A 27,935-nucleotide genomic window follows, 5' to 3' on the forward strand; every position below is an offset into this window, starting at 1 on the left:
ACATAAATGATCTCGTGGACCCATTTATTATCCTCTCTTCCCGCTTCTTCAAAGCAACGCCATCCGATGCCTCTCTGTTTCCTTTCCATCTCATAACGCCGACAACTCACTCGACTAGTCGACTTCCCTTCCACTCTTCCGTCGCTTCCTTCCTTCCTTCCTTCCTTCCGTAACGCTTCGATTTCATTAGGTTTCCCGTCGGCGAAGGATCGGATCTCGGACGTGTACGACTTCCCGATCCGATCGGGTTGTTCTTCGATTGGATAGGTGGTTTTGCTGGAATTCGTGAGAGGAGAGGCGGAAGGCGGGGATGGGGCTGCTCTCTGGGTTGGTCATGGGGGCGATTGTCGGGATCGCGCTGATGGCCGGGTGGGCACGCATGATGAGGCGTCGCAGCTCTAAACGCGTCTCCAAGGTGAGAATTTTGTTTTTGTTTTTCTCTTTCATTCCCGGGGATCTTGGGTAGTTTCAATACCTTGTCGGCCTTTTTTTTTTTTTTTTGATGTTTTAGTGTAGTGTCTTTTTGGATCTGGAATTGCGACGGAAATTTGGTTCTTTTGATTGATATAAATGGCTCATAAGTCTTCTGTCTCTCTCATTCTAGTTGAATTGACAGAAGTGACAGGGAATTTACTGGTGTTAAGTCGTGGGTCTGACCTTTTCTCGCTGCAGATGAGCCTGATGACATCTTACACTAGGTCTTCCTTTTTGATTGAGAATCATCTCTGCAAGTCTGCAAAAAGTAATTTCTATTTGCCAATCTGAATGCTTCTTTAGCCAGTCCTTCAACACACTTGTCGGAAGTTCTTGTGAGAGAGTTACCTGTCATTCCCTGCTCAACTATTGGTCAATGCTCTCCTTGTTCCCAACTGCTGAAAGAATTAATCGTTTCATGACAAGTTGGAAATCCTAGCAAAACATTGTACTGCAATCAAATGACTCTAGGACTTGGTGACTGAGTTTCAACAAGCGCCAAGCTAGAAATAATCAAGTCAAGAGTTTTTTTTTTTTTTATCATGATGGCTCTATGGTTTACTCTGCTTGTTGTCAAGTTTCTATTTCACAGGAGAAATTGATTTGATATTCATGTTTAGGTTAGCTAGTAATTGCAGCGGCATGAAATTCAATTTTTGGATTAACGCTTTTATTCTGTTGCTCACATTCACTTTCCTACAGGCTGCTGACATAAAACTTCTTGGGTCTCTAACAAGGGATGACCTGAAGAAACTTTGTGGTGATAATTACCCTGAATGGATTTCATTTCCTGCGTTTGAACAGGTTATTGCAACAAAATAATTATCTTTATTCATATTTTTCTGTAGTTATACACCTGAAATGTTAAAATGATGATCCTGGACGGATATCCTTGGAATATTGACGTGATGCATAACATGGCTTATTAGTTGTTATTATGGTTGAGGTGGAATGCTATTTAAGATAGACAATATAATATGAAAAAGTCTAGATAATCATTTAAGGCTCCTAGATCTAAGGATGAAGGAGTTTTGCAGCTTGATGTTGCGACTGGGACTCATCTGTAGCTGAACAAACTACCAGGTTATTGTGTCACTACCTGTACTAGGTACAAATTATCTTGCTAGGAGTTGCACCTTATGCAAGCTCCCTATCCCAGAAACCACTACCTGCCCTAGTCAGTTCTAGTCACAAAATTAGACCATTTGCATTTTTCTTCTCCTAATAGTTATTTCACTTTTTCAATGAGATAAAATAGATTTTTTATAGCCTTAAGGCATCCTAGGTAGTATGAAAATGTTTTTTCTATCTACAGTATATGCATTTGATTGTTCTATTTTACTTGGTTCAGTTCTACACGAGTATCTTCAATAAATTTAATTTACATTTCTTTTTTTTTTTCTTCAGGTGAAATGGCTAAACAAGATGTTGGGTAAATTGTGGCCTTATATTGCAGATGTAAGCTTTGTGATTTTTTTTTTTTTTGTTTAGAGCTCTACTTCTATTCTATCAATTTCTCCATTAAAATATCTTTCATTCTATTTGTAAGAGTTATTCTGAGTTTGTGATTAGCAATACTGATAACCTCATTTCTTTTGGATGCTCTATTTTTTTAATGGGTTGGTGGTTATGGTAATTTCAGCTATAAATATCACGCTGTGAAAAAGGAAATTAGTCATTCTTTGACAAGTAGAATACACATTTGACTGTGGTCTGAATCTATAAATGTAAATTCGTTTTTGCTTTTGTAATTGACTGTGAACAGCGTCTGCTACTCTACTGCCATAGATTTTTTTTTTTTTGTTTATTTATGGTTTTTTGAATTTTTTTAATCTATTTTATTTTTATCCAATAGTATATATCTTTTGCTTTCTGGTTGCTAGTGTTTGAATTTGAATCAGTCAAATTCTACTTGCATGCTAACTTATAGGTTTTACATGGTCATAGGCAGCAACACTGGTAATTAGGGAAACAGTTGAACCATTACTGGATGATTACCGTCCTGCAGGAATAACTTCACTTAAGTTTAGCAAGCTATCTCTCGGGACAGTGCCACCTAAAATTGAAGGTTTGTTTAGGTTTCAATTTTAAGTATCTGTATATTCTAATAAATTTATATATGCTTCCTTAATTGTTAAACATTGTAGTTTCATTGTCCAATCAAGTCTATATTTCTAATACTTTTCTATATGCTTCCTTAATTATTAGAACAATGTTGTTACGTTGTGCTTATTGTCCTGTTGCTTAAAATATAACTCTTAGTGTTAAAGTAGTGTTTGTTCTCACTAACAGTTTGTGAATTAATTTTACCATCTAGGCCGTTCTTGTTTTCACAGGGAAATACTGATTAGTTGTCCCAAAATGGGAGGTATATATGACTGTTTTCTTCTTCTTATTTTCTTTAAGCAAACTAAGTTAATGAATTGTACTTTCCTAATTCTTTCCATTAAGCTTCCTGGCTTAATTTACCTATTTACAGTGAATCAAAACTTATGCCTGTATGGGTCTATTTTAATCAATTCCTAATTTCCAACCTGAAAGCTTGCTGTTTTCTATGATTCTTTTTCATCTTGACTATTCCGATTTTTTATTCAGAAAAAGGATATTTCTAAAACAACATAATCCTGCACAGATGAGCTATTCAGCCTGAATTATGTTGTACATTGTAGTTGATGTATTTATCTTTTACAAAGGTATCCGAGTTCAAAGTCTCAAGAAAAGTCAAATTACAATGGATATAGATTTCCGATGGGGTGGAGATTTAAGCATAATTCTTGCAGTTGAAGCACTTGTTGCATCACTTCCTATTCAGGTTAATAGTTGATTATAATTTTCTAAGAATTTCTGTAGCCCTTGATTATCATTGTGCCTTATGAGATTTTATGTGCTGCTTCATTTTGCTGGTTGTAGTTAAAAGATCTCCAGGTCTTTACGGTCATTCGTGTTATATTTCAACTTTCTGAAGAGATACCCTGCATTTCTGCTGTTGTTGTTGCACTTCTTGCTGAGGTATGCTTAAATATTAATTGCACTGTTATGGTATATTGGTGGCTTCAGTTTATAATCATTGTCTAAAACAACCTTTGTTATTATTCTAGACAACTACCAAATATATTCAAGTTTGGGACTAATTTCGTTGCTAAACTTTGACAAATTCCAGGCAATGACTATTTAGTTATTAGTGTTTTAAATGATGATACATAGCCTGGATTTTGGAGCACTTATTTGAACTGCGATATGGCATCCCAAGTTTTGTACGTAAAATAGATAACAATCCTACTGTTATTTTCTTTTGTTGATAAAAGTCCTAATAAAATTGTTAGCATAGATTTGTTCTATGAAAAAAAATGGTGAAAATTTGATGTCTAGGTAGATAGTTGGCAGATGGAAAAGATATTCAAGCTGTGAAATGTGGTTAACTTTGCACTATTCCTATTGTATTATGAAGGCATTTTCACCAGATATTGCTTCTGCATGTTTGCATATAACTGATGTACACAACTTTGAATATCAAGTTTATATTGACTTGAAGCTGCCCCTTTCAGCCAAAGCCTAGAATAGATTATACATTGAAGGCTGTGGGAGGGAGCCTCACTGCAATTCCTGGCCTTTCAGACATGATTGATGTAATTATAATTCCATATCTTCTGTTAAGAAAACTTGGTATAAATTTTCTAATTATCAAAATAAATAATGAGGAAGTTCGTTCTCTATTTGATTTGTAGGATACTGTCACTTCAATTGTCACTGACATGCTTGAATGGCCCCACAGAATTGTTGTTCCACTCGGTGGAGTAGATGTTGATGTTAGGTACTATCTCTGTTTTTATATGTTTATCATGTGTGTTTTTTTTGTTGTACTTTGTAGTACATTTCGCTGAAAGCTATATTGGACTTTTATGCTTGCCTGACCAAGTTATAGTGTGTACATCGTTTATTTTTTTGTTTATCTCTCTGTGTAACCAATCTTCTCTGGTTGAGATTCTTTGTAGACTATCTTGTTCCTGTCATATTTCGCTTCTCTTTGTTATCTTTCAGTTAGTTGAAATTCTATGAGCGTCAAATTGTTTTAAAAAATCTGAATGTGATGATCACCAAAATCTTCAATGCGATTTTCCACTTCAACTTCTAACTTGATCGTATGTTCATATCCATTCTATTTGCTCCTTCATACAACTAAATATTTTGAGGTTTGCTACAAAGATTAGTTACTGTAAGGTTTTTTTTCTTACTCCATTTAACTTAATCAACAACCTTTGTTTCTATCTAATCCTTAGTTAAAGTCAAAACCAACAAAAAAAGAATCTATAGTAGTTACTCTCCTCAATTAAAATTGTTAATTAAATTTGGATAACCATGTGTGTCATGTCATATTTTATGTGTACTTTCAATTTCAAGAATGACATTCAACTAGATCTATACCTTTTATGTCCTAGAGGTACATTCAGAAAAAAAAATTTGTTTTATCTTCTAATCAACCAGAAATTAATAAACTAGTAGTGCTGTAGGTTTTGTCTACTCTTATGATGAACTGATATGTTAATTATGTTGTGCAGCGAGCTAGAGCTTAAACCACAAGGAAAACTCACAGTAACAGTTGTCAGAGCAAATAGTCTAAAGAATCAAGAATTAGTGGGAAAATCTGATCCATATGTGGTTTTATATGTTCGCCCAGTATTCAAAGTGAAAACAAAGGTAGTCGACGACAATCTCAGCCCTGTATGGAATGAAACATTTGAACTGCTTGCTGAAGACAAGGAAACACAATCTATTATTTTTGAGGTACATTTTTATATCTAACTCCTTCAAATACATGGTAGATCTTGTCTCATAATACATTAATGTAAGGCAAAGATGGGACTAAAGAGTCTCTGGATAAACAGGCAAAGGTTCAGTTTCTTGTGATGCATAATGCTTTACTAGGTATTTTCTTATTATGCCAATGAAGACAATTCCATTGACATACTATATATATTTATATCTCAGTCCACCGCCATTCTGTCCACTTGACAAGGCTTTTGATAACCCCTTTCCAAATCTATATATTAATGTACAAGCAATGTAAAGAGTATCCAAATTGCAATTGCTTTACAATGATATATTATTTGCTCATCCATCTTTTATCACAAGTGTTAAAGCTGCACTTGTCATGCCACCTCTAGTTCGTTCCTGTTATTACTGCATTTGATAAAGTAAAACAAGAGTAGAAGAAACCAGTTCTGCTTTAACATATGTGCAACTGAAGTTTGCTTTCGATTCTTCTGTTGCTATTTTTTTTTCCCCATGTTGGTTTGTTAGTAAAACCTCACCACCCGACCTTGAGCTTAGGCTGAGTTGAAACTGAAACCTTTGGGAACATCTTTGTTAGGATGTGTTGTTGGTCACTGGCAGAGTTTAAGTTTCAATGCTACACATGAAACTTGTCTCTCTTTTTTTTTCCTCTTTAGCAACACCAATGTGTCGACCTGTGGAGAAACTAAGATTCTCTACTGTTCCTACAGGTAATTCTGCCCTTCATCTTGGTTGTCTCTTTTTAATTGGGCTGTCAGCACCATGATTTACTGAGAGGACTGTCCAGCAAGTTCCTGTATAGCAAACATAGCTGTGTCATATAAACGGGAAAAATGATTAGCAATTAAGTAATTAACTTCTTATGGTTAGCACGGTATTTTGTCCTTGTAATCACTACAAATGATCGACGCTTTCTATACATGCTTGATAGTTGTTCCTTCACGTGTTGATAGATGCCTTGTTTTGCCAGAGAGAACTTCCTTCTTCACTAAAGTTTGCTTCTTGATTTTCCAGGTTTACGATGAAGACAATCTTCAACAAGACAAGAAAATGGGAATCGCAAAATTAGGCTTGCAAGAATTGGAACCTGATGTCACAAAAGAAATTGAACTAAACTTGCTTGCATCACTAGATACACTAAAGGTCAAGGATAAAAAGGACAGAGGGAGTCTTACCATAAAGGTCAGTATATGCTTGCTTAAATCTACAACGATTACTAATTACTCGTGGGAAGCTTTATTAGTTCTAATCGGGAATTTATTTGTTTACATACTTTGGACTACTAGTCGTGCTTGACAACTTAATTGGTCAGATCACTTATTTAAATAGGTCATAATAATTGATATCATAGTAGATCTAATTATAGGCACGATGAAATGTTGGAAAATTCTACTCGTCTGAGAGTGTAACTACTGTTGGACCTTACATACTATTATTGATTGTAGATGATTTTAAGCTATGACTAGGATTTGGAACAACATCAAGCCCTAAGTAAGTGTAACAATTACACTCTATAACTTAGTCCATGTTGTGAATTGTGAACTAATAAAGAACTTTATAATCTTAAATGAGTATACTACTATCAACTTAGTTTAAAGCATTTTAAATTAATGGTTGAATTTGACTAGTTATTAAAACATATTTGTCATCAGAAAAGTTTGGGACATTAAATACCATTAGTGTATTTCATGTCAACGCCACCAAAATTGTTTGCTGGGTTGTCACTGTTTTAACTCTCATTTGGGCCCTAATAAATTACCCATGGCACTAGTTTGAAACCTTAATAGCAAGTATGTTCCTATCATTATAACAATCAAGTTTCAATATTAAACATTAACGTCAGAATAGTAAGGTCAAAGAGAAAGTCAACTAAATTAGAATTTATAAGACAATCATACACAAATTCCTACTTACCCAACATTTTTATATTATAAGATATGTACCATAACGATTCCTGGTAAATCTATAACAAATCTATGCGCATTTAAATTTACGGAATTTCCAAAAGGCACATCTCACTTTTAGATTTCTCAAAAGATATATTTGTTTCTCATTTTTCTCCTTCCGTAAATCATTATGATGTTGTATTCAAACAACAACACCCATGTTGCATTTTAAAAATTAGTACTTGGTTTTCAAAATACAACATTGGTCTTGGTTTTTAAATACAACACTATGGTGATGTTGATGTTTAAAATATAATACCAAATATTTTTTTGAATGTAGCACTAGTTGATGGGAGGAGTAAAATAGAAAATAAGTGCGTCCGATAAAAAAATTTAAAAGTTAAATACATCTTTTAAAAATGGACAAAGGAGATGATTGGTTGTACGTTGATAGATTATTAATGATATTCATCAATGTGATAGATTTACTATTTTGTAACATGGCAGGTGACAGATTTATTATTGTTGAAAGAATTGATTGATTGATTAAAAGTGGTAACTGTAATATATTACACTAGTTTGTTGAAGTTTCCATAACCTTCCATCAGGTACTGTACCATCCATTCACAAAGGAGGAGCAGCTGGCGGCGCTGGAGGAAGAAAAGAGGATTTTGGAGGAGAGGAAGAAAATGAAGGAAGCTGGGCTCATCGGAAGCACGATGGACGCACTCGGCGGCGCAGCTTCCCTAGTCGGTTCAGGGGTCGGGCTGGTCGGCACCGGCATCGGAGCAGGCGCCGGGCTGGTCGGCTCCGGTATCGGTGCAGGCGTCGGTCTGGTTGGCTCCGGCCTCGGCGCTGGCGTCGGGCTGGTCGGGAGTGGGCTAGGCGCCGTGGGCAGAGCCGGGAAGTTCATGGGCAAGAATGTGACGAGCCAGTTCAGCAGCTCCAAGAAGAATGGCCACACTGATGCGAGTGCAAGTTGACAACCTCAAATTTCTTCACGGATGGCGGTCGATGCGACAGTGTGATATGTGCAAATGTTCAATTCGGTTTCTTCTATGTATGAATGATTCGTAGCTGTTGAGAGTCCGAGGTTCGATCTTCGTTCTTCGATGTAATATTAGTAGCTGAAGTGGTTCAATTTCCCAAGAGTCTGAAGTAACTAAACATGAACCGAGTTGTAAACAGTTAGAGCTATTGGATAGGCCATGCATAGTGGTCCGTCAAAATTCTTTATATATATATATATATATATAGTCTAAAAAATTTCCTTCTCAAACTTTGGGACAACCGATCCTGTCAAAAAATTTCCTAAGCAAAAAATTATCAACGTTATCTACAACGTTTTTAATATGGCACCCACTACTAGTCTTCTACTACACAAGCCTCGAACAGAAGGCAATGGCTTCATATTGCTCAAAGAATTATCAACGTTATCTACAACGTATTCTACCATTGTGCAGCTAATTTCCCAAATGGCCTGTAGAAAATTACAAAAAGGAAAACAATGAAAAATGAGTGTCGAATTAGTTAGGCGACCGCGGATATGGATTTATGTAGGGAAGTTACGGCTCTTGATTTCTTCATCGACCATATGCATCAGTTCTTCATTGGATTTGTCCGATCGATCATTGCCTAGTACTGTCTGTAGAGAGTGCAGCTCCTCCATGTTAGCTTTCTTGAAGAGGCCTCTGATGGATACAAAAGAAGCGGTCTGCGATGGGTCTTCTCCAATGCCTCGACATCTTTTAGTAGGTCTCTGTTCCAGAGAGTTCGTGGAGTTTGCCTGAGTATCTGCTGCTGGAGGCTTCGGTCTAGATCTCCAGTACTCCATGCAGACGAAGTCCTGATCAAGCGCCTGAATTGCCTGCAATGAAGAAATTGATGATACTGCTTGAGGATCATTTTGAGTCACCTATAGAGCAAGAAAAGATCATACATATGCTGCAAGATAAGCATTCGAAATTGATGGAGAAACACAGTAATATAAGAGATTGAATTAAGATGAAAAATGTAGGGAGTTGTGTTAGAATCAGCGTTAAACTTGTCTAAACCTCTATGAATATGAATTTCCATCCTATTTTTCAATTGCAGGGTAAGATTCATGTAGCTGGTCTTAAATAATTTTGAAAAACAAAATTTGATGATGATGATGGGGTACGATTCTAATTTTCCAACTAATTCACAGGAAAACAAACTTGTTGACAAGCTAATGACCGGCCCAAATCGAAAGAGTAGGTATTACGAAGTTGGATCATTACATTGTCCTCAGATATAACAAAGCATCTCTTGACAAAAGGAAGAAGGAATATGCAAACGACAGTGATGGTATCGGTTAAACTTATTTGAAGGATATTCATTAGAAATTTATTATTGAGCATGTCAGCAAGAAAAGAAATTTGGCAGCGATATTAAAATAAGCTCACCTGAAGGATTTTTGGTGATGATAAACCAAACATTTCTAGGCCATCAAGAGATCCTGGAGGCTGCAAGGGAGGAAGGTTTTGCCTTCCTGTACCACGGTGCTGCCTAATTTGATCATTCACCTTTTCTCTCACCATGTCCCAGCATTTTGTGGCAGAAACATGGATGAATACTTCACTTGGACATTGTTCAACTACAACCTGAAGATCAAAGGAAGAAACAAAGTATTATATGCAATTGCAACATTATGAAATGACACTTCTCTTATAATCATGAGAGGAATAACACAAGCATAATGCCACCCAACTCAAGACCAGAGAGCATACGAGTGCTTATTCATTTTAGTTGTAGCAATTATGGAAGAACAGTACATTGCAAACAATCCTGCTTTTATATCTGTAAATGCATCAATTTTTTTTTAATTGAGAAGATAACAAGTTTAAAGTAAACAAGAAAATGCATCAACAGCACTTTAACTAAAGACCCAAGCACACTTCTTTGATGTTCAATAAGATAACTTGATGCATGAAGAAGAATTAAAAGGCTTACTCACCATAAATAGGGGCCCAAGCAATCCAGCATCCAGAATCTCAGATATGTAGCAGCACATCTGTGTTGGATCTAGAACACTGAAGTACCTGACCCGACTTCTGTATCCTGTAATGAAAATGGAATCATAAGCAACTGTTGAAGGGAGAAAATAACGAGTGAATGAGTGTAGGACACAGAAGTGGTAGGAGTAATTGAATATACTTACAAAATACAAAAGCAAGCTAACATATGATAATATCTCTATTTCCAATAGTAGATGCGTTTATAAAATCGTAAGTCAACCAACCTATGATAGAATAACTAATTGTACATTTACAAACATAAAGCTAATGAAACGACGATAGAACTGAAAATAGCATTCTAATAAGGAACATAGTGCTCACACTTTGAATCCACCACTTTAAAGTCATCAAACCACAGTTATGAAAATGGTAAAGATTAGGGCTTGATAAGCCGTGTGTCTCATCATGCCTTTGATAACAGAGCAAAAAGGGAATTTCTAGAGATTGTTCAGGCAACTTTTTGGCTTAACTTAGATACCCTTCCATATGGATCAATTATTCAACTTCTTGGCATACTAACTTGCAGTAGAACTACTCAGTAGTAGATGTGGCATTACAGTCAACCAACTATGTCATTAAGGCTCTGGCACGATTCTCTTTCATTCAATCTTATCCTCTTGAAACAAGAAGGCATAATGTTCTAAGGTTTTGAACTATTTAACAAATGTCAAAAGAATAATCTATTGAAAAGATAGGAACCATAGTGACAAATATCTAGGTAATAGGTTAACACGTGTGCTGTAACAAATCTGAAATGTTAGAGGGGAAAATCTGCAATTGGTGAGTTTAGCAGAAATAATAAAACACAAAGAAAAGACATGGAGCAACAAAAATATGTAAATCAATTTCAAATACAGATAAAAATATGAAATCATAATATGAAAAGGAAAGAAAGTAAAAAATATTCCAAATGGTGTAAATTCCTGGGATACTTCGACTATAAGCAATTATACCTTTTGGGAATATGGCCTGACTAGTGGACCATAATTTTCCGGAAAGCATGACACCATATTCCAACACCTGAACATTGCAATTAACACGCCGCACCACCTTGGCTATGCGAGGGCCCTTTTGTTGCAGATAGTATTTATCAATATTATTTTGTGGATAAGAAGCTGAGCTTGTTGCAATTGGATTTCTTCTGTCTACCCCATTATTCTCTGGACTTGATTCAATTTTCCCTTTACTTTCATATATTTGCACATCACCTCCAGAAAATTGATGATTTGGGAGAAATTTTGAAGAATCACCTCCATTTGTTTCTTTTAAATAAGAAGGATCTGTCAATGGGCTTGTGATGATGTCGTTGGCAGATTTAGGGCATTCAGACGCTTTGCCAAAAGGCACCGTCAACAATTGTTGATCCAGTATATTGGATGAATACTTAGTGAAAGTTACCTTTTGTTGCATCTTGACATCAGGCTCTATAGAGCTTAAATTCTTACTGCTTGATGTTGCCATAACAGGTAGCATGTGGATCTCTTTTTCACTCAGTAGTGATGCATTTGTCTGAGGGGTGATAAGATCTTGATCCTTGTGAGAACTGCAGGATGTCACCTTATCTTCACAATTCAACAACCTAGACAATGATTCAGAGCAAACAAATGATGCTTCCTCAATTTTATTTGTTAACGATTTCTTTGCATCTTTAACTTCATTGGCTACTGGTGCAATGCCCCCTCCACCAGATAAATAACAGGTTTCTGGTTCGGTGTTGCCAAGTACTGAGACGCTTGTACTTTTTATCTCTGTTATTTCACTAGAATTGGTTTGCAAAATTACATGGTTTAAAGTGCTATTGGAAGAATGTTGAGACTCTGAAGAGACCACCGAAGGGGCATGTGAACATCCATTTGCTCTAGGATTTAGACCACTCAAAATGCTGTTTTGATCTGTTACAACTGACAGATATTTTGAAGCATCATCAGCATGTTCACCAGTTGACTTATCCATGTCATGAGTTTTTCTTTTTCTCTCTTCTATTCCTTCAAAATGTTGCAGCTTTGATGCATCACAGTCTTTATATGAACTGCATCTTGCATTGACGGTCCTTTTTTGATTAGCCATTGTGTTATCCTTGTGCGTTGTTCCTTCTTTACAAGCCGGAAGAACTTGTTTGCACTCTTGTGCTTTCTCTTTAGTAACATGAGAGCTTAAACTTAATCCAAGATCAATAAGGCCCCATCTATGAATTGCACTCAACTTCCCTGCTAAAGCATCTAGTAAGACATTCAACTCACTGATCTCATAGCGGAACAAAAATGACCTCATTGTCAAAGCACATGAGCAAAGCTGTTTTGCATGAACAAGACACGCATATTTGTCTGGTGAACATTCACATTTGGTAGCTGAGATGTATAAGTCATAGTGGCAAATGAAACATTCCCTTTCACAGTCAGTATCAAAGTTAGAGTCCATTTTTGCTGACTGGGAAGAACAAAGATTCTCTCTTCTAGCTCGCTCCATATCAATTCGTTCCTAAACAAGAAAGATGTCAGTTTCTAAATGTTTTATGCAAAACTACATGGGAAATTAGGGAGAAATAAATCACCTTGAGTGCCTTCACCAGTGTGCTTCCAGGTCCACAGAGATTTTTCCATCTTAAATTATCTGGAGTGTTTTTCCTCAGGAATAGAATATTCCACTGTGCTCTAATGGCTTCTCTTGCAGCTCCCAGCAACAATTTGTCATGCGATATGGATATCCTGCGTCCCTGTTCGCGGTAAAGCTCCACGGCATGCTGCCCATGGAGCAGCCAATCAACAGGAGCTACATTTACAGCCTCCGCACAGTTGAATCCAGAATTGAAACCAGAATGATATGCTCGTGGGAACGTGAGAACAAATTCTCCTTCATTTTGAACACAACGATATACAGGTACACCTTCCAACCGTAAAAGAGAAGGTGAAAATTGTGTCACCTGATAAAAGAAGGATTAGTAAAAAGAGATTCTAGCACATAAACTAGATGTTTAAAAAGATTTTCAAGTTTTAATTTCATTAACAGATACATTTAAAATAAAACGCGATTATAACAGTGCATAAAAAAGGAATGAATATTATTGTAATAGGATTACAATAACCAAACATATACATACAAGATTGTGCAGCAAGTCCGGTTGTTCTTCAAACAAATCTGGCAGATTTTTTTTCATAGCTTCCTCTAATTTTAAGGCATCTTTCCCTGCAACTCCATACCATATTTTTGGTGCACCCCAATGCATATAGTTTAATGAGTATAGATGGTGATCTTCCACATGCTGTTAACAAAAGAAACGTCAATTAGCCTACAAGTTCAAAGTAAAGAACTATGCACTTGCAATGTGCAAGTTTATTAGATGCCAATTCTACGGCAAGTTTATTAGATGCCAATTCTAAGGCAGCCTCATGCCACATGTAAGCTATGGATTTGCTGAGTGTGTGATGTGAGAAATACCATCTTACCCAACAAAAGGAGGAAAAGCACATTCCAACATACAACCATGGCACTAGAACACCAGAAATGTCTCCACTTTCAAACGATAAAACAGAGCCCGGAAGCCGAGGGAAGTTATTTAAATTCCATCCCGAACTCATATACTGATCCTCTAGTGTTGGTACCTTCGCAGAGGATAACTCTTTGGGAAAGCCACTACTGAAAACCCCAGTGTCAACATCAGCACCATAAAGAACCTAAAAAAGTCAAAGTCAGCATATGAGTTAGAGTTCTACCTGGCTGCAGGTTCTGGTCAAAACCAATATATGAATAAAGTTTCTATTATTAAGGTATGGAAACAACAAAGGGTTTAAGGAAAGAAGAAAGTGGATACAGCACATCAAAGTTGTGAAGCCAAATTGTGAAATAAATCAACAGATAAAAACGCATAATGATTATGTTATGTCTGCATATGAAAGTGGTGGCACCTCAATCTCTTCTGTTGGTCTTTCCACTATCCGCCAATATTCACCTTCAATATCATCAACGGAAGGTTCCTGGCAGGACCCTAAAACAAATTCTGCACTTCTGCTAAAATATTGTCTCTTGAACTCATCTGCATACGTCTCAAAAGATTCCAGAGTGAAATCTGGACCAGGTACAAATCCAAACCTCTCAACATTGTTACAGCAATTAGATTCTGCCTTATCTTCTTCATTGGTATTCTCTGTTTTAAGGGCCTTTCTTCTTCCCCTCATAAAGATATGACTTCTGCCCATCTTCTTTGATGTAAGGCGGTTTTGAAGCTTATCTACCTGTTGGATTCGGGTAGCAAATTTTGAATTTCCCCATATTTGCTTCTGCTTGAGAAGGCACGTGGGATTCCAAGATGAGGGTGGAACTATTCGGCATATTCCATACTGCTCTGCACTTTGGCGTATAGTTGCAATATATTTGATAGTATCTTTAAACTCCTGTTCAAAAACCAAAATTATTCATTAACACCAAAAGAAGGTACAAGTTCAAATCTAGAGCAGTCTTTTCAGATAGCACTATAAATTAAAATAACCTCTTCAGTAGGATAAAATACAGGTGCATTGTCAAGAACAGGCTTGCGAGCATCTTGTGGCTTCCATCTTGCAGTAACCTATTACAGCACTCTAACAGTCATTTTGTAAACTAGAAACAAAAACTGTGTAAGTAATGTCTGCAAAGTTATTGATGGAATTTCACTACCTTCTGACAATTTTCACATTTGGCACATCCTCGAAAAACACCTTTAGGTAGACGGCGAGTTGAAGAGATGGCCTACATGAGAAACAAAGTAGGTTATTAAGAATGGCCACATGCATCATATTAGCAAGGCTCCAACAAAATTAATTTCTTAGAACAAAGTACGATGCTCAACAAGAGATTCTAACTAAAAGCTCATCATTTTCAAGACTTCTGTGAAGGTCATCATCTACATCTACTAACCTCTTCAAAAGGTTCATAGTCAGACTCTTCATCTGAACTAGTATCAAACTGGCGATAATTTATAGATGGTCTTTCTCGAAGAGACTTCCTTGATTTCTCTTCTTTTGTGGTGCATTGTACAAATTCAGGAGCATTTCTAGTATTTTTAATGTCTTGGGAGATCTGCAAGGTGACACTTGATTTGTCATCTCTCATGATACATTGCAACGCTTCCGATGCATTTGCTGGAGCCTTAAGATCCTGGGCATTATGCATGTTCAATAATGCGATTGGTGCAAAACCTGGTGGAAATTGTGACATTCCATCCAGGTCGTCTTTAACAAGGGTCCCAATGCAGTCTGCTCCCATACTCTGTTACAGAAAGACAGCACAATGTACTCATGATATCACCATATAGAATGTTTCAGATCACTTCATATGTACTTAACTAATAAAACTTAACCATTCGGCAGGTAATTTCTAGAGTCTGATGATCAATGGAATGACTATGCAAGTAAACACTATAATTCATCCATGATTCGTTGTAATGAGATTGCGTCAAATCACTTCATACACAATTACACTTCACTAATAAACCTACCCATTAAGATAATGACTTCCTAACTCTGATGACCAAAGGAGTGACTATGCATGCAAACATTATAATCTATCCATGATTTGATGTAATGAATATTTAAAAGGCACAAACATCATAAAGAAATAACACATGTATTTCAATGAATACCAGAGCTTAATTAATATACAGCCTGAAAATTTAATCATATAGTTAGCTCATATTGGATTACTAAATCTACTTGCGCTGTTAGTCATCAAATTCCAAACAAGATAGATATCAACATTCATGAATTTGCTTATGGTGTAATTTCTAACAATTTACTACTAGATATATGTACTCAACGTCACAAACGTAAGATCAAGACTGCAATTATTTCAAAAGAAACAAGCCTCACTCTCTATCTAATATATGCCAGAATTTAGATAGTCACAAGTGATTTGCAAAGAATCATGAATGTCACTTCTAGATGTGTCTCACCGAAAACCTTGTCAAACAACGAAGCATCAAAAATGAAATGCCATGGACCTCTAGGCAAAAGCTAAAATGCATCTAGACTTTGGCAGGTCATCAGAGGCCACCTACAAGGGACTAGTGAATCTTAGGTTAATATTTCTAAGCTCACATCTAAAATTCAACATTTCAACTGCTGATTGCTGGATGATGAAATAGCCAATTACTTGTGTTAAAAAACCACAATATTTTTTGAGCTAGAATTGATGAAAGTTCATCAAAATTCAAGCTTACAATCTTCCAGAATAACTAACCCCAGACTCTTATCTCAAAATAAAAAGCATTCATTAAGACAACACAACAAGAACCTACCAAAAACAGAAATCAGCACGCATACATTGACAAATAACAACATTATTCAAGAAAAATGCCAACAGAAACTACATGGACTGACCATTTACAGGTAGATCAACTCACAAATCCTCGAGTAAACAGCCTCGATCTTCTACCGGAGGTCAGCTGTTGAATTCCAAGTTACCTTGCAGGAGCACAAGAAGGCAAAAAGGTGAGGACCCCAAGAACCCTAGCAAAGCTGGATCTTGGTGATGGATAACCCTAACCCTAACCACCACCAGGAGACAAACCCTTTCCCAAAAGATCCATATCCCTCCTGCTGCTCGATCAAAAAGGGGAAAAAAAAAAAAATCAAGAACTCAAAGGATTGGGGGTTTTGCAAGTTGAATCCGAACAGATCGACATCGGAGGGACGAAATCAAGAAGATTGGGGGGCCAAACTACAGGAATCAAGCGAAGGCCGACAGGTGAAAAATTAGGCAATTTGTGAGATCCCCAAATTAGGAGGGTGGGGAGGAAATCCCTAAATCAGAGATTTTTTTCATTTTGTTCTTGAGTATTAATGATGCGATTACAAGACGATTCGAGAAAGGAAGGATGACCAATGCGGTAGAACTTGGCAAGGGATCATCATCAACAACAACAACTACATGATCATCATCTACTTTGCTTGTTTGATCTTGAACAGGTGACGATAAAGGTAGATTGGTTGGGCACAATAAATAATTGCAAAAATATTATCGTAGCTATTAAAATAATTAATAGCGTGCCTGGAAAAAGGTTGGTTTAATCTAAGCCGTCCATCCGAGGAGTTCGGGGCCGAGTCATTGCGACATTATCGCCGTCCATCTAAATAATTTTTTTTTTTTTTTGCCCTTTTTTCAACTTTTTATATTTTATATTCCGACAAATGCAATAGATTATAAATTTACTAATTTTATGTATTAACATTATTTATGTTGTTTTTAATACTTTATACAAATCTGCAGAACTGGACTGGAATAATCAAGTAGAATATTTGAATCTTATATTTTGAAAATTTTAATTAGTGGTTTTGTAACAAAAATAATTTGACTCACCGAGTGATGGCGTGTCATCGTTGACTGGACGGAATTTCTCAACCGCTCTCCCTCCCGCTATTCGCGCCACGACACCAACCGCCAACTGCCTTTTCCTGGTACCAAAATAGCCATAAAAAAGAAGGCGAATGAATTTAAGAGGTTGGGGGTAAAAACAAACGAGAATCCGTCGAGTTAATTTCGAGAAATCGAGTCGTCGATCTTTTTGATCCCCCGGTTGGCAGCTGCGTTGACTGTGCATCAGGCAACATGGTCACCGGCGTGAAGTTTAAGAACCTCTTCCGGGGTCTCCATTACATATCTCAATTCCTTGGTGGGTTTCGGTGACCTTGATGATTAGGTTATCTTGTTTCGACGAGTCTGAGACGAGTTTGTCGAACTCATGCAGGGATAGAGGAGGAGGAGGAAGAAGAGATGCAAATCGGCAACCCCACCGACGTTAAACACGTCGCACACATCGGTTGCGACACTCAATCGATTAATAATTCTCCTAGTTGGGTGCGTTTAAATTTTATTTTGATCTTAATATTGTTTTTTTTAAATTTTTATAAGGGTTTTTTTTTAAACTTTTTTTGAGAAAGTTTTATCACGTTTCGTTTATCATGCGTCTTCCGATCTTGATCTGACGGACGTCTCTGATTGCCTGGGTCAGATGAGCGAGTTCCGATCACGCCCGCCCACATCCGACGCAGAGACCGCTTCCGCCGACGCCGCTTCAGGTTCGTCACTTCACCATTTTTGACGCGATCGACGCCTCGACCGACCCTGACTTCGCTTTTCGGCCGCAGACCCCCACCCTGGCAGCGGATCCAACACCCGCGACGAGGCGGCGCCTCCCCGGTCCTCGCGGCACGTGGAAAGCCCCAGCCGCGAAGGCTCCGTCCGGGGAACGCGAGGCCACCAGTCGTCCGGCGGCGCCGACAGCCCGTCGAGGGAGCTGTCGGATGGGACCAGAAAGGGGGCGCGGAAGCACCGCGGAGGCGCCGCCGCGGGCGAGGAGCATCTCCCGGCCGTTACCAAGAAGCCGCACCGCCGCAAGCCCAAGGCCACCTCCTCATCCTCGGCCGCCTCCTCCTCCTCCCCGAGGTCGAAGGCAGCGGCGGGATCGAACGTATCCGGATTTGAAGAGCAGGTATCCGACTCCTCGAAGCCCGTGGCAGAGGACGGTGAAACGAAATGAAGGATGCGATCGCAGCTACGGGCTGATGGTAGACACAGAATAAGAAGAGAAGCAAGTGATTGAAATCTGAAGAGATAAACTTTGCAGAAAACTTAAGGACATAATTGTAAGATTATGGAAGATACATTTGTCGGAATTAGATGCGAAAAATGCAAATTTGAAGGATATATACGTATATATAGTCATGCAATCGACTAAACTAGAAAACTATGGAGATAGCAAATTGTTTGATGGATTATGAGATATATGGAAGATTACATGTGGTTTATCTGATTTGTTTACCGCCTTAATTATAGTTCAACAAAAACCTCAATTGAGAAATGAAGGCATGATGCTCTAAAGTTGTATAACAGCCACACAATGGAATGCTCATAACAGAAGACGAAATCCTGAATTAAGTCAATATCAAGAACTAGTTCATTAACTTAATTTTTATTAGCTCAGAATTCATCGTACAATTAATCACGTGGAGTTAAGCTGTGGGTGTTACAATTAGCATTCATTGAGAGATCATTAATATCAAAAGCAAGAGATCTCGAATGATTAGGATCTTATCAATCAAGAAAGAAAGATTATCTTTGACGGAAGGGTTCATCTTCAAGCATGTCAGGGTTTAGTGGGCTCAAAAAGAAACAAAAGAAAGGAACTATGACTAGAGGTAGCACTAGCATAATTGCTAATTAACTACCATAAAGCTACTTAAGCTATGGTTTTAAAAGACCAATGAGTTTTACTATTGGCCAATTTGCACGATGCTCTCCCTGTGGATCTGCACCAGCATTGCCATAAACCAAGAATATTGCAAAGCAAACTACCAAATGATGAAAATGGACAACATGTAAAAAATGAGCAAAAAATAACGATAAGATTGTCATTCACTGTGCTCCACCACCGTCCAATCAGACAATGTATTGTCCAGTGGAGGGATGGGGAGGAAAAGCAATCATTTCCCTTATCTAATACGATAAAATAATAATAATAATAATAATAAAAGAGAAAAAGAAAGGAGCAATTAATTAATTTGAAGGTACTCTGCCCGCTAAGTGTTAGCTAACAAATTTCTAATTTAAATACTTTTTTATATATTATAAACATTCAAGTTTAGAACATTAAAATTTTTCCTACAAGGAATAATAAGCTAAGAGATTGCCTCTCTATAGCTTCTAACTTATTTTCCCGAACTCATTTGACAATGACATCTTTTCTCAGCAAGTTCAAGTCTTTTCCTGTAGTACTAAACAATTGTCAAATAGCCATCATTGATCCTCCCACACTACCATCATTTTTATTTGCACGCTCAAACCGTGCTTTCCAGTCTTCTGGAGAATTTTTTATATCCACGTAGAAGTGGCCTTGTAACTTGCCAGTGCCACTTTATGGCTTCACTCTTCTATAAATGCATCAGCCTGAAGGCAGTGAGTGTATCAGCTAAGTCAGGTACACACCAAGTAGCTGTCTCAGAGAATATGGCCATGGGAAGAGGCAGTTGCTATGCAGCCCTGCTACTATCCTTACTGTTACTTTTATGTTCACCCAGGCACTCTTTTGCTGCCACTCATGATGTTGGAGAATCACAGGGCTGGGGTTTCTCATTGTCCTATGATAATTGGGCGAGGGGCAAGAGCTTTGCCGCTGGAGATACTCTTGGTATCTTCTCTCTCTCTCTCTCTCTTTTTCACTATACTGATCGGGCCAAGTGTCCCTAAAACATCCAAGAGATCGGTAGTGTTACTAGTATGTTATTGTTTGAGAATTCTTCACTAAGCCTGCATAAGGTATAAATAAAGTGTGCATGCACACATAAATACTATGTGTGAAAAGAATTTATCATTAAGCCAGCAAAGTCATCCCTCTCTCCTTTGTTATATATAAACACTATGCACATGTCTATATAAAAGTGTTCCTAACACATCTAAAGATTGCAAACGTTCCTTATATATTAGTGTTCGAGAGTTCATCACTAAGCCAGCAAGGTATATCCCTCTCACTTTCATTATATATTGAGTTCTATGTACATATATATTAAAAATTTCCTACAACATCTAGAATTTGGTAAATGTTCCTAGTATGTTATTGTTCAAGAACTCATTGCTTGGAGCCTAAGCCTACAAAGTTCGGAGAAGGCTCTTTTGGTTTGAATGCTAATGATGGAATTTTCCAAACTGGCAGTTTTCAAGTACCAAGCTGGTCAGCATAATGTGGTGCCAGTGAGTGTGGCAGATTACAGGAGCTGCAAGGCATCAGGAAAGGCAGCTGCCACGGGCAATGACAAGTTCTCTCTCAAGAAAGGGTATAACTATTTCATCTGCAGCCTCCCAGGTCACTGTGAAGCAGGCATGAAACTCCAAGTGGTTGCCAACTAAATGCCAAATCCTATGTCTATAGTCAACAATGACTCAACTACATATAGTAACAACTAGCAATGGCCAACGGTTGCTCAGAGAAACAGTCACTCTGTTTGCTAGCTTAAATAATGACTGCAGCTCCTCCAAATGTAATGCTTCTAATTATTCCTCAAATGAAAGCTTCAATATCTAAATGATTGTCTTATAATTTTTAGGTGATCCTAGAATAACCAAGAAATAGAATTGCTAATAAGCTTTTTGCTTAAAATTAGCACGCATCTAAAAATGACAGAATTGAATGAGTAACAGATGATTTAATAACTGTCATCAAAGTTTACAGTTGGTTTATTTAACAAATTGCACAACAACAACAAATAACCTTCATTAACAATTTTTAATATAAAAATATATTGCAGACAAATAGAATGATGGGAGAAGTGTGTCATAGCATTGGCCTAAGAGGAATGGGCAACTCACGTGTGGGGTTGATCCTCATGCCTACTTTCAAGGTATAAATCAGAGAGCTTAATGATAATAAGTTAGGATGGAGCCTACTATATTGTGATTGTTAATTTCCCCAATTGAGATAAAATAGTATAAATTTAATGACTGAATGAGAACTGATACAGAAGAAGAAGAATTTCATCAAACTATACTACCATCTACAGATGCTACACTCAAGAGACTTTTAACAAGAATGTTGTATTAACAAGGTTAACTTTCCGAGTTAATTCCCCATTAAGTCATCAACTACTAATGGAGTGATTAGCATCCGTCAATCCTAGTTTAAGAGGCAAAACTGAAACTGGTGAAAACTTGGATGACTTAAGCTAGAACCAGTAGGAAACCAATAAGGGCAGCCATGAAAAAAAACAGCAAAAAGAAAACCTGAAGACATTGATTTGTATTGCAAAAAACAGTAACTCCCATTTTGATACTTAAATTGGCAGAGAAATTCCATAAAGATTTGGATGGTGGAAATTTCTGCACGAGATAAATTATTAACTTTACAGAATATCCTCTTTATGAGGTTGATATTCCAAATTAAACAAATCCAACGAAGTGTCAGCTTGTATCTTTTGGACTTTCAAGAGATACTTAGATCAAAGAAAAAGATGTTGAGACTGTAGAAGAGTACAAGACTATAACAAACTAGGTATACAATTCTAAATATAACTGTTAGACGACATTTCTACAGGACAATCATAGAGTAATTATGGTGCATACATATCTAATCACAATAAATACCTCCAAGAAGCAGGACGGTCTCTTGATATGACAAGAATTCTTGATCCAGAATAATCAAACGTAGGGCGAAAGTACAAATCGACAGGGCAGATTGTTTCCTTCGCATAAACTATATTCCCATGATCAGAGCAAAAGGCTTGAGATTTTTCATCCTGCAAAGCATCAAAGACAAAAAGTCCCATCTCACCGATGCCCATCACATTGTTGGCATTTCCCCACGTTTGAGTTAATGAGGAATGGAGAAACTTAGAATTGAATTCTGGTAGTTGATATGATGTAATAAGCTTTCCTTTGCGCAAAGAGTAATGTTGCACTTGTGATTGTGGGCAACCTTTATTGCACAATCTTTGTCCAGTGCTTCCAACATATATGGAGTCCCCACGAGAAAAGACTGAATATCCTATGCCACCATGGTTAGATACTTTCATACCAACACCAAATGGAATGCGAAAATCAAGCACGTTAATACTCTCTTGACAGCAGAAGACACCATCATTACCCTCCACCTCAGAATAACTCACTCTGCAGTTATTCAAAAATTATCACAACAACAATGAGCCGTCAATGGAAATAAACAGAGACAATAAAAAATCAATCATGAATTCTGAAAAGGACAGAACTTAGCAGGACTTTTACAAAAGATACAAATAACAAATAACAAAAATAAAGTTATGAGAGTTCCGGATCTCTTTTAGCTTATGCATCTATCTCAGGCTTACAAAACACTTACACAAGACCATGTGATAAAATATGTTTTCCATTTCAAATGAATGTTTAAAAGAATAGAAAATTACCTTCGCCGAACACCAACACTGATCTCAGAATCAGTGTTGTTTACATGAAGGGAGTATATCTGTTTCCCAGCACAAGAAATAGACAATAAAGGCTGTGGGTTAACAGCATTAACATCCCAAAGACTAATGGCTTCAGTTCCTGCTATGATAACCTTTCCTTTACTTCGCCATTGTAGAGGGCTTGAGTAGTCCATCCCAATCACAGGACTACTAGTCTCCCACTTCATTACTAAGTCCCCATCACGAATATCATAGGCACTGGCAATTTTTTGCCCACTAGCAACGGAGATTAAGAGTGGGCCACAAGGCTTGCACCACCACTGTTGTGGTCCAACAATCATCCCACATGAATTACTCTGCCTTGAGCCCATATTACTTGTTGAACCAGGAGTAATCCTAGATGAGATTTGTGATGGATAATTGTCAGTCAGTTCTCCAATACAAAATGCTTTAACATCTCGTGTGTAATAATCCCATGAACAAAATCCAGATTCTGAAGCATTCCCAGCTGATGCTGCGACCACATATTTTCCTGGCAATCCGTCTACACCTGGTGCGAGGATTAACCAACAATCGCCCCACAAATTTTCTGACACTCGTGATGGTGGTTTGTATTCAGCCTTGAACTGAGACATGGAAAGGACAAGTAAATTAGTGGATACATATACTAAGGGGCATCTCAGAAGCAAGCAGGTGGTTCACCCAGTGCTCCACCGACTGCATTCAGGAACAAAGAGGCACACAGAATAGATCAATTTAAGCATTAAGAAGATCTATAGGCATTAAAAGTTCAACCTTTTACCTCGTAGTTGACTATGTCATAGTACGAACAGGATCCATCATGGTGAGCAAGAAGAACACCTCCTTCAGAAACAAACCATCCACAAGTCGAGGGTTTTTGTCCTATCTCACATAACAGTTCTTTTTGACGTTCCTCAGTTTGTTCATGCAACATAGCTGAAGGTTTTTTCTCTGTGCTATCAAATTCCTCCAGTATTTCATCTGATGTGAGTTCAATTTCCCCCTTGGAAAGTTCACTAACCATCTTCTTTGAAACATGTTCAGCTGATGATGAGTTTTTGTCAGACCCAGATGCTTGTAATGACACATCCTTAGATGCTAAATTCACTGTGCGCTGACGAGGCTCATCTTGCTCTAAATCATTATGACCTGAGCTACGACCTCCCAAAATGCCAGATGCTTTCCTGTTTCGTAGTAACTTATAATGAGGCAAATTTTTTGCTTCTACCAAATCATAATTCAATTCTTTAACAGAATAAATTGGTCCATTTGTTTGTTCAGTGTCACCTGATATCTCGTCATTTTTTCCCAGGCCATTAGCTTGGACAACCTCAGTGAAACCCAATTGAGTTGTGGTATCACCATATACATTAGCAACGACTTTCTCAATTCCACATATTTGGCTCTGGATGTCTGACAGAATCAGCTTCACATCATTTGGTTTGTTGCTATCCAAGATTTCCTTAGACCACGAGATTTCAGATGTTATATTTTGAACTCTCTCTTCCAACACTGACAGCTTCTCATGCAGCTTACTGGGGTACTTAGAAACAACATGAAGACCTTTAACACCATCATTTGCCTTCTTAAAAACACCAATATCAGCCTCAAATTTTGTGACTGAATCAACACACGCCTTCTCAGGAATGCCCTTAATCTTAACGTCAAGTCCATCCTCTTTTGAAGTCTCCAATTGCAAAATTAAACAATCTTTCTTTATGTCATTCGATGGAACATGTGTGACGAATTCATCAATTTGGTTCGAAGGTTTTGGACTAGATGCTCCATACCATGCATCCATCAATCCATTTTGATCGGGAGGACCTTTTGACGCTTCTCTACCAGTAGATTTTAAACTCGAAGCCAGAAAGACTTTATTTATACTAGTTTCTGGTGGCACACTTTCGTTCAAACTTCTTGGTTTCTTTGACGGCAATAGAGCTCCATTCTTCTGTTTTTCGGAGTTAGAAAATCTCTTTGCATTAGGACCACCATCAATTACTGCCATGGGATCCAATGCAACCATTTCTTTGCCCGAGCGTACCTCTGATTCTTCACTGCGCCCAATCCGGCGACTTAGAATCTCTGTGATCAAACCCAAAGAACTGATATCTTTGTTCACCTCCTGCAAGCCTACGACCCATTTATGTTTACGGTTCTGAAGCCGCGAGACGCTAATCCTATTCTTAAAACCCTGATCATAAAGCCCCTTCCCTAGCAGAAACCTGTCGGAAACCCGAATCCCGCCAACGCTACTACAACCTTCGGCCTCTTCTTCCAGATCCCTCCCCGGCACTCTTTCTAGTTGCTCGGACGTGGAAACCCTATAGAGCAGTCGGCCTCTGCAGAGGTCAGAAACCAGATCGGAGGCCTTACCGCTAGCCAAATACGAGGTGGAGCAGCGCGCCCCAGCGAAGGAGTCCGGAATAGAAGAGTTCTTGACGGCGGCGACGGGGAACCGGACGGCGACCTCTCCGCGGGGCTCCGGCACGGTGATCTTCGTCCCGTCTCCACCTCCTCTCTCCTTGAGCCGCGTCGACATCTGGATTCCGGCGACCGCGATGCGGATTCGGGAGTCGGCCGCTCGCTCTTTTCTCGAGCGGAGACTGCGATTTGAACTAAACGGGCAGAATGTGATGGTTTTAAGCCCATTTATGAAACGGATTGAGCTCCGGCCCAAATCGCTTCGTACCTTTCATTTGCCTTTTTTTTTATTTTTTTTATATTTAAAAATTAAACTTTTCCTTTATTTTATATTCATAACGATACTTAATTTATCTGCAGTGTAGGGCGGCAGTGTGGGAGGTAACGTTTAGGAATGAGAAAAATGAATTTATTCTTAAATTTTGTATTTAGTGGGTAGAAATGAAATTAAAATTTTAGAATAAAATCTAAAAATTTTGATTTTGATGAAACTCACCTCTTTCTTTAAGTTTTGATGAGAATAAAAATAAAAATTAAGTTTTGGATAAAAAAATACCCTTAATATATTTATTCCTGTCGGGAATCTGAGAAGATGAACCTACCGGAATGACGTGTCTGGAATGTTGTCCGCATCTCCATGACCCAGATAGTGAGTTGTCTTCTGTGTTGACCAAGTCATAGGAAAACCTCCGATCAACACCACCTGCAGTCAACGATCGGGTTGCCCCGGTCCCCTGCCCCCGGGGGCGCCCTCGGATGAGTTGATGAGCTGGTCACGGTACTGATCGAGTCGTAGCGGTCCGGACGAGTAGATGGGTGTGAGCCAGCTGAGGAGCCGGATCTGAGAGCAACGACATGGAATCCAGTGCAACAGAGATCCAAAAGGACGGTGTGTAGGTCCGAAATGATAACTGCTCGTAGGCCGGTACATGACACGCAGGCCAGATATGATAGTGGCTTGCAAGCCGGAGGATACAAGTAACTGGCAAGCATGATAACAATATGAATAGCGAAACACAACACGGCTCGATGGCCGGAACCCCATCTCGACTCGAAGGTCGGAGCAAACAAGCATTATGCAGGCGACGACTGCACGGAGGGTGACGGCGTCCACGGGAGATGGCGGCTATGGCCGTGGGAGGAGGCGATGGCGGTTGCCGGAAGTGACACCCGCTGGAGGTGGTGGCTGTAGCCGCGGGAGGAGGCAGCAACGACTGTCGGCGGCGACACCCGCTGGAGGCGGCGGCTGCCGGCAGCGATGGTCGCAGGAGGCGGTGGCGGTGACGGCGTGCACTGGTGGTAGCAATGGTGGCCGCAAGAAGCGACAGCGACAACTGCCAGAGGCGACGACGAGGCTCCACGCGGCGTTAGCGCCGAAGGGAGGGGGGAGGAGATGAGGTAGAGGAGAAGAGCGGCCGGAGGTTTATACCGGCGAGTAGGGAGGGATAGAGGAGCAATGGCCGGTCTGTCTGGTGATCCGGCGGCAACGTCGCGAGGAGGAGAAGGAGAGGAGAGGTAGTCGTCGCCAACGTCGTGAGGAGGAGAGGAGAAGAGAGGTGGCGACAGCCAACGGCCAGCGCCGACGCCGGCGAGGAGCATGAGAGGATGAGGAAGAAGACCTTTCCCATCTTATTGGCGACGACGGAAAAACACGGGCCAAGCCCCCTTCTCTCGAATCAGTCTCCTCCTTTTGACGCATGAACAGGGCACCCTCCTAAGGCCTAAGCCATCAAATGACAAAAATAGCCCCCTCTATCTCCATAATCTCCCCTATACCCTCATGTTACATCCGTATCACAAGTCTCTCCTTCAAGTCTAGTCGAAGGATGTTCAAATCCGACTGACTAGACCAAGCCTAAAATAAAATCGCTACCGAATGCGAAATCAGATCACTGGGCTCGTCTTATCACGTCGAACGAGTAGCTGTGGAGATGTCGCGCAAGTGACTCAAGCAGTATCGATCGAGCTATGAGAAGCAGAGCGGTCCAGGCAACGGAGATAATGCTGATTAGGTAGAAAGACTGGTGATCAAGCCGAGCGCACGATCGAGAAGATGTCGATCAGGCAACCAAAAAAATACGAACCGAGTAATCAAGAAAGCGTCGCGCGAGAGATGGTAACGATGCCGAGCGAACTACGAGAAATAATACCAAGTCGGCAATCGGCCCGACGCCGAGCAAGCGGCAGAACGTCAAGCGAGCGACGAGTAAAATGATAGTAGACCGAGCGACACGCGGGACCATGAGTAGACCGAGCGGACGAGCGATGCCGAGTGCGCGACCGCGAGGATGCCGACCGGACGATCGGAAGGATGTCGATCGGGTGGATAGACGTCGGGCGGACGATGCCAAGCGCGCAACCGCAAAGATGTCGATCGGGCGATCAGAAGGATGTCGAGTGAAACA

At 39.1% G+C, this 27,935-nt stretch overlaps 4 protein-coding genes across 5 annotated transcripts; 2 read left to right on the plus strand and 2 right to left on the minus strand.

Annotated features, from left to right (window-relative positions):
- The first annotated feature begins 48 nt into the window (after positions 1-48).
- Positions 49-8,389, plus strand: LOC122036258 (calcium-dependent lipid-binding protein-like). The gene is made up of 11 exons (XM_042595530.1): positions 49-415; positions 1,177-1,278; positions 1,882-1,932; positions 2,422-2,542; positions 3,168-3,286; positions 3,385-3,483; positions 4,020-4,100; positions 4,200-4,285; positions 5,031-5,256; positions 6,280-6,447; positions 7,760-8,389. The coding sequence occupies exons 1-11, from the start codon at positions 311-313 to the stop codon at positions 8,132-8,134; spliced, it is 1,533 nt and encodes a 510-aa protein (XP_042451464.1). The 5' UTR covers positions 49-310; the 3' UTR covers positions 8,135-8,389.
- Positions 8,390-8,534: 145 nt separating this feature from the next.
- LOC122036257 (putative lysine-specific demethylase JMJ16) lies at positions 8,535-17,171 on the minus strand. Of its 2 annotated transcripts, none has more exons than XM_042595529.1 (12): positions 16,563-17,171; positions 15,080-15,430; positions 14,840-14,911; positions 14,673-14,750; positions 14,092-14,577; positions 13,633-13,860; positions 13,287-13,448; positions 12,741-13,109; positions 11,143-12,667; positions 10,129-10,232; positions 9,578-9,775; positions 8,535-9,018 (listed from the first exon to the last, which is right to left on the minus strand). In XM_042595529.1, the coding sequence occupies exons 2-12, from the start codon at positions 15,425-15,427 to the stop codon at positions 8,704-8,706; spliced, it is 3,885 nt and encodes a 1,294-aa protein (XP_042451463.1). In that variant the 5' UTR covers positions 15,428-15,430; positions 16,563-17,171; the 3' UTR covers positions 8,535-8,703. The 2 variants fall into 2 exon arrangements, with proteins under 2 accessions (XP_042451463.1, XP_042451462.1); XM_042595528.1 differs by having other exon boundaries at positions 16,540-17,171.
- Positions 17,172-17,825: 654 nt separating this feature from the next.
- LOC122036270 (CRIB domain-containing protein RIC7-like) lies at positions 17,826-18,867 on the plus strand. Its single transcript, XM_042595552.1, has 3 exons — positions 17,826-18,016; positions 18,171-18,237; positions 18,307-18,867. Exons 1-3 carry the CDS (start codon positions 17,933-17,935, stop codon positions 18,696-18,698), a joined length of 543 nt encoding a protein of 180 aa, XP_042451486.1. The 5' UTR covers positions 17,826-17,932; the 3' UTR covers positions 18,699-18,867.
- Positions 18,868-20,085: 1,218 nt separating this feature from the next.
- LOC122036232 lies at positions 20,086-27,129 on the minus strand. The gene is made up of 6 exons (XM_042595497.1): positions 26,621-27,129; positions 26,234-26,512; positions 23,888-25,712; positions 23,086-23,711; positions 22,292-22,813; positions 20,086-20,400 (listed from the first exon to the last, which is right to left on the minus strand). The coding sequence occupies exons 1-6, from the start codon at positions 27,127-27,129 to the stop codon at positions 20,127-20,129; spliced, it is 4,035 nt and encodes a 1,344-aa protein (XP_042451431.1). The 3' UTR covers positions 20,086-20,126.
- Between the last annotated feature and the right edge of the window lie 806 nt (positions 27,130-27,935).

This window comes from Zingiber officinale, unplaced genomic scaffold, assembly GCF_018446385.1.
Source record: "Zingiber officinale cultivar Zhangliang unplaced genomic scaffold, Zo_v1.1 ctg135, whole genome shotgun sequence".
In the NCBI taxonomy this organism is placed as follows: Eukaryota; Viridiplantae; Streptophyta; class Magnoliopsida; order Zingiberales; family Zingiberaceae; genus Zingiber; species Zingiber officinale.

Excerpts from the sequence above, each read along its gene's own strand:
- LOC122036258 (XM_042595530.1), top strand. The coding sequence starts at position 311 with ATGGGGCTGCTCTCTGGGTTGGTCATGGGGGCGATTGTCGGGATCGCG. Across the intron at positions 1,933-2,421 it reads TGTGGCCTTATATTGCAGAT|GCAGCAACACTGGTAATTAG; the intron begins GTAAGCTTTGTG and ends ACATGGTCATAG. Across the intron at positions 2,543-3,167 it reads AGTGCCACCTAAAATTGAAG|GTATCCGAGTTCAAAGTCTC; the intron begins GTTTGTTTAGGT and ends TCTTTTACAAAG.
- LOC122036257 (XM_042595528.1), bottom strand. Across the intron at positions 14,751-14,839 it reads AATGTGAAAATTGTCAGAAG|GTTACTGCAAGATGGAAGCC; the intron begins GTAGTGAAATTC and ends GTGCTGTAATAG. Across the intron at positions 13,861-14,091 it reads GACCAACAGAAGAGATTGAG|GTTCTTTATGGTGCTGATGT; the intron begins GTGCCACCACTT and ends TGACTTTTTTAG.
- LOC122036270 (XM_042595552.1), top strand. The coding sequence starts at position 17,933 with ATGCAAATCGGCAACCCCACCGACGTTAAACACGTCGCACACATCGGT. Across the intron at positions 18,017-18,170 it reads TTAATAATTCTCCTAGTTGG|ATGAGCGAGTTCCGATCACG; the intron begins GTGCGTTTAAAT and ends TGCCTGGGTCAG. Across the intron at positions 18,238-18,306 it reads TTCCGCCGACGCCGCTTCAG|ACCCCCACCCTGGCAGCGGA; the intron begins GTTCGTCACTTC and ends TTTCGGCCGCAG.
- LOC122036232 (XM_042595497.1), bottom strand. The coding sequence starts at position 27,129 with ATGCTCCTCGCCGGCGTCGGCGCTGGCCGTTGGCTGTCGCCACCTCTC. Across the intron at positions 26,513-26,620 it reads ACGCCGTCACCCTCCGTGCA|TTACTTGTATCCTCCGGCTT; the intron begins GTCGTCGCCTGC and ends CATGCTTGCCAG. Across the intron at positions 20,401-22,291 it reads GACCGTCCTGCTTCTTGGAG|GGACACTTGGCCCGATCAGT; the intron begins GTATTTATTGTG and ends TGGATGTTTTAG.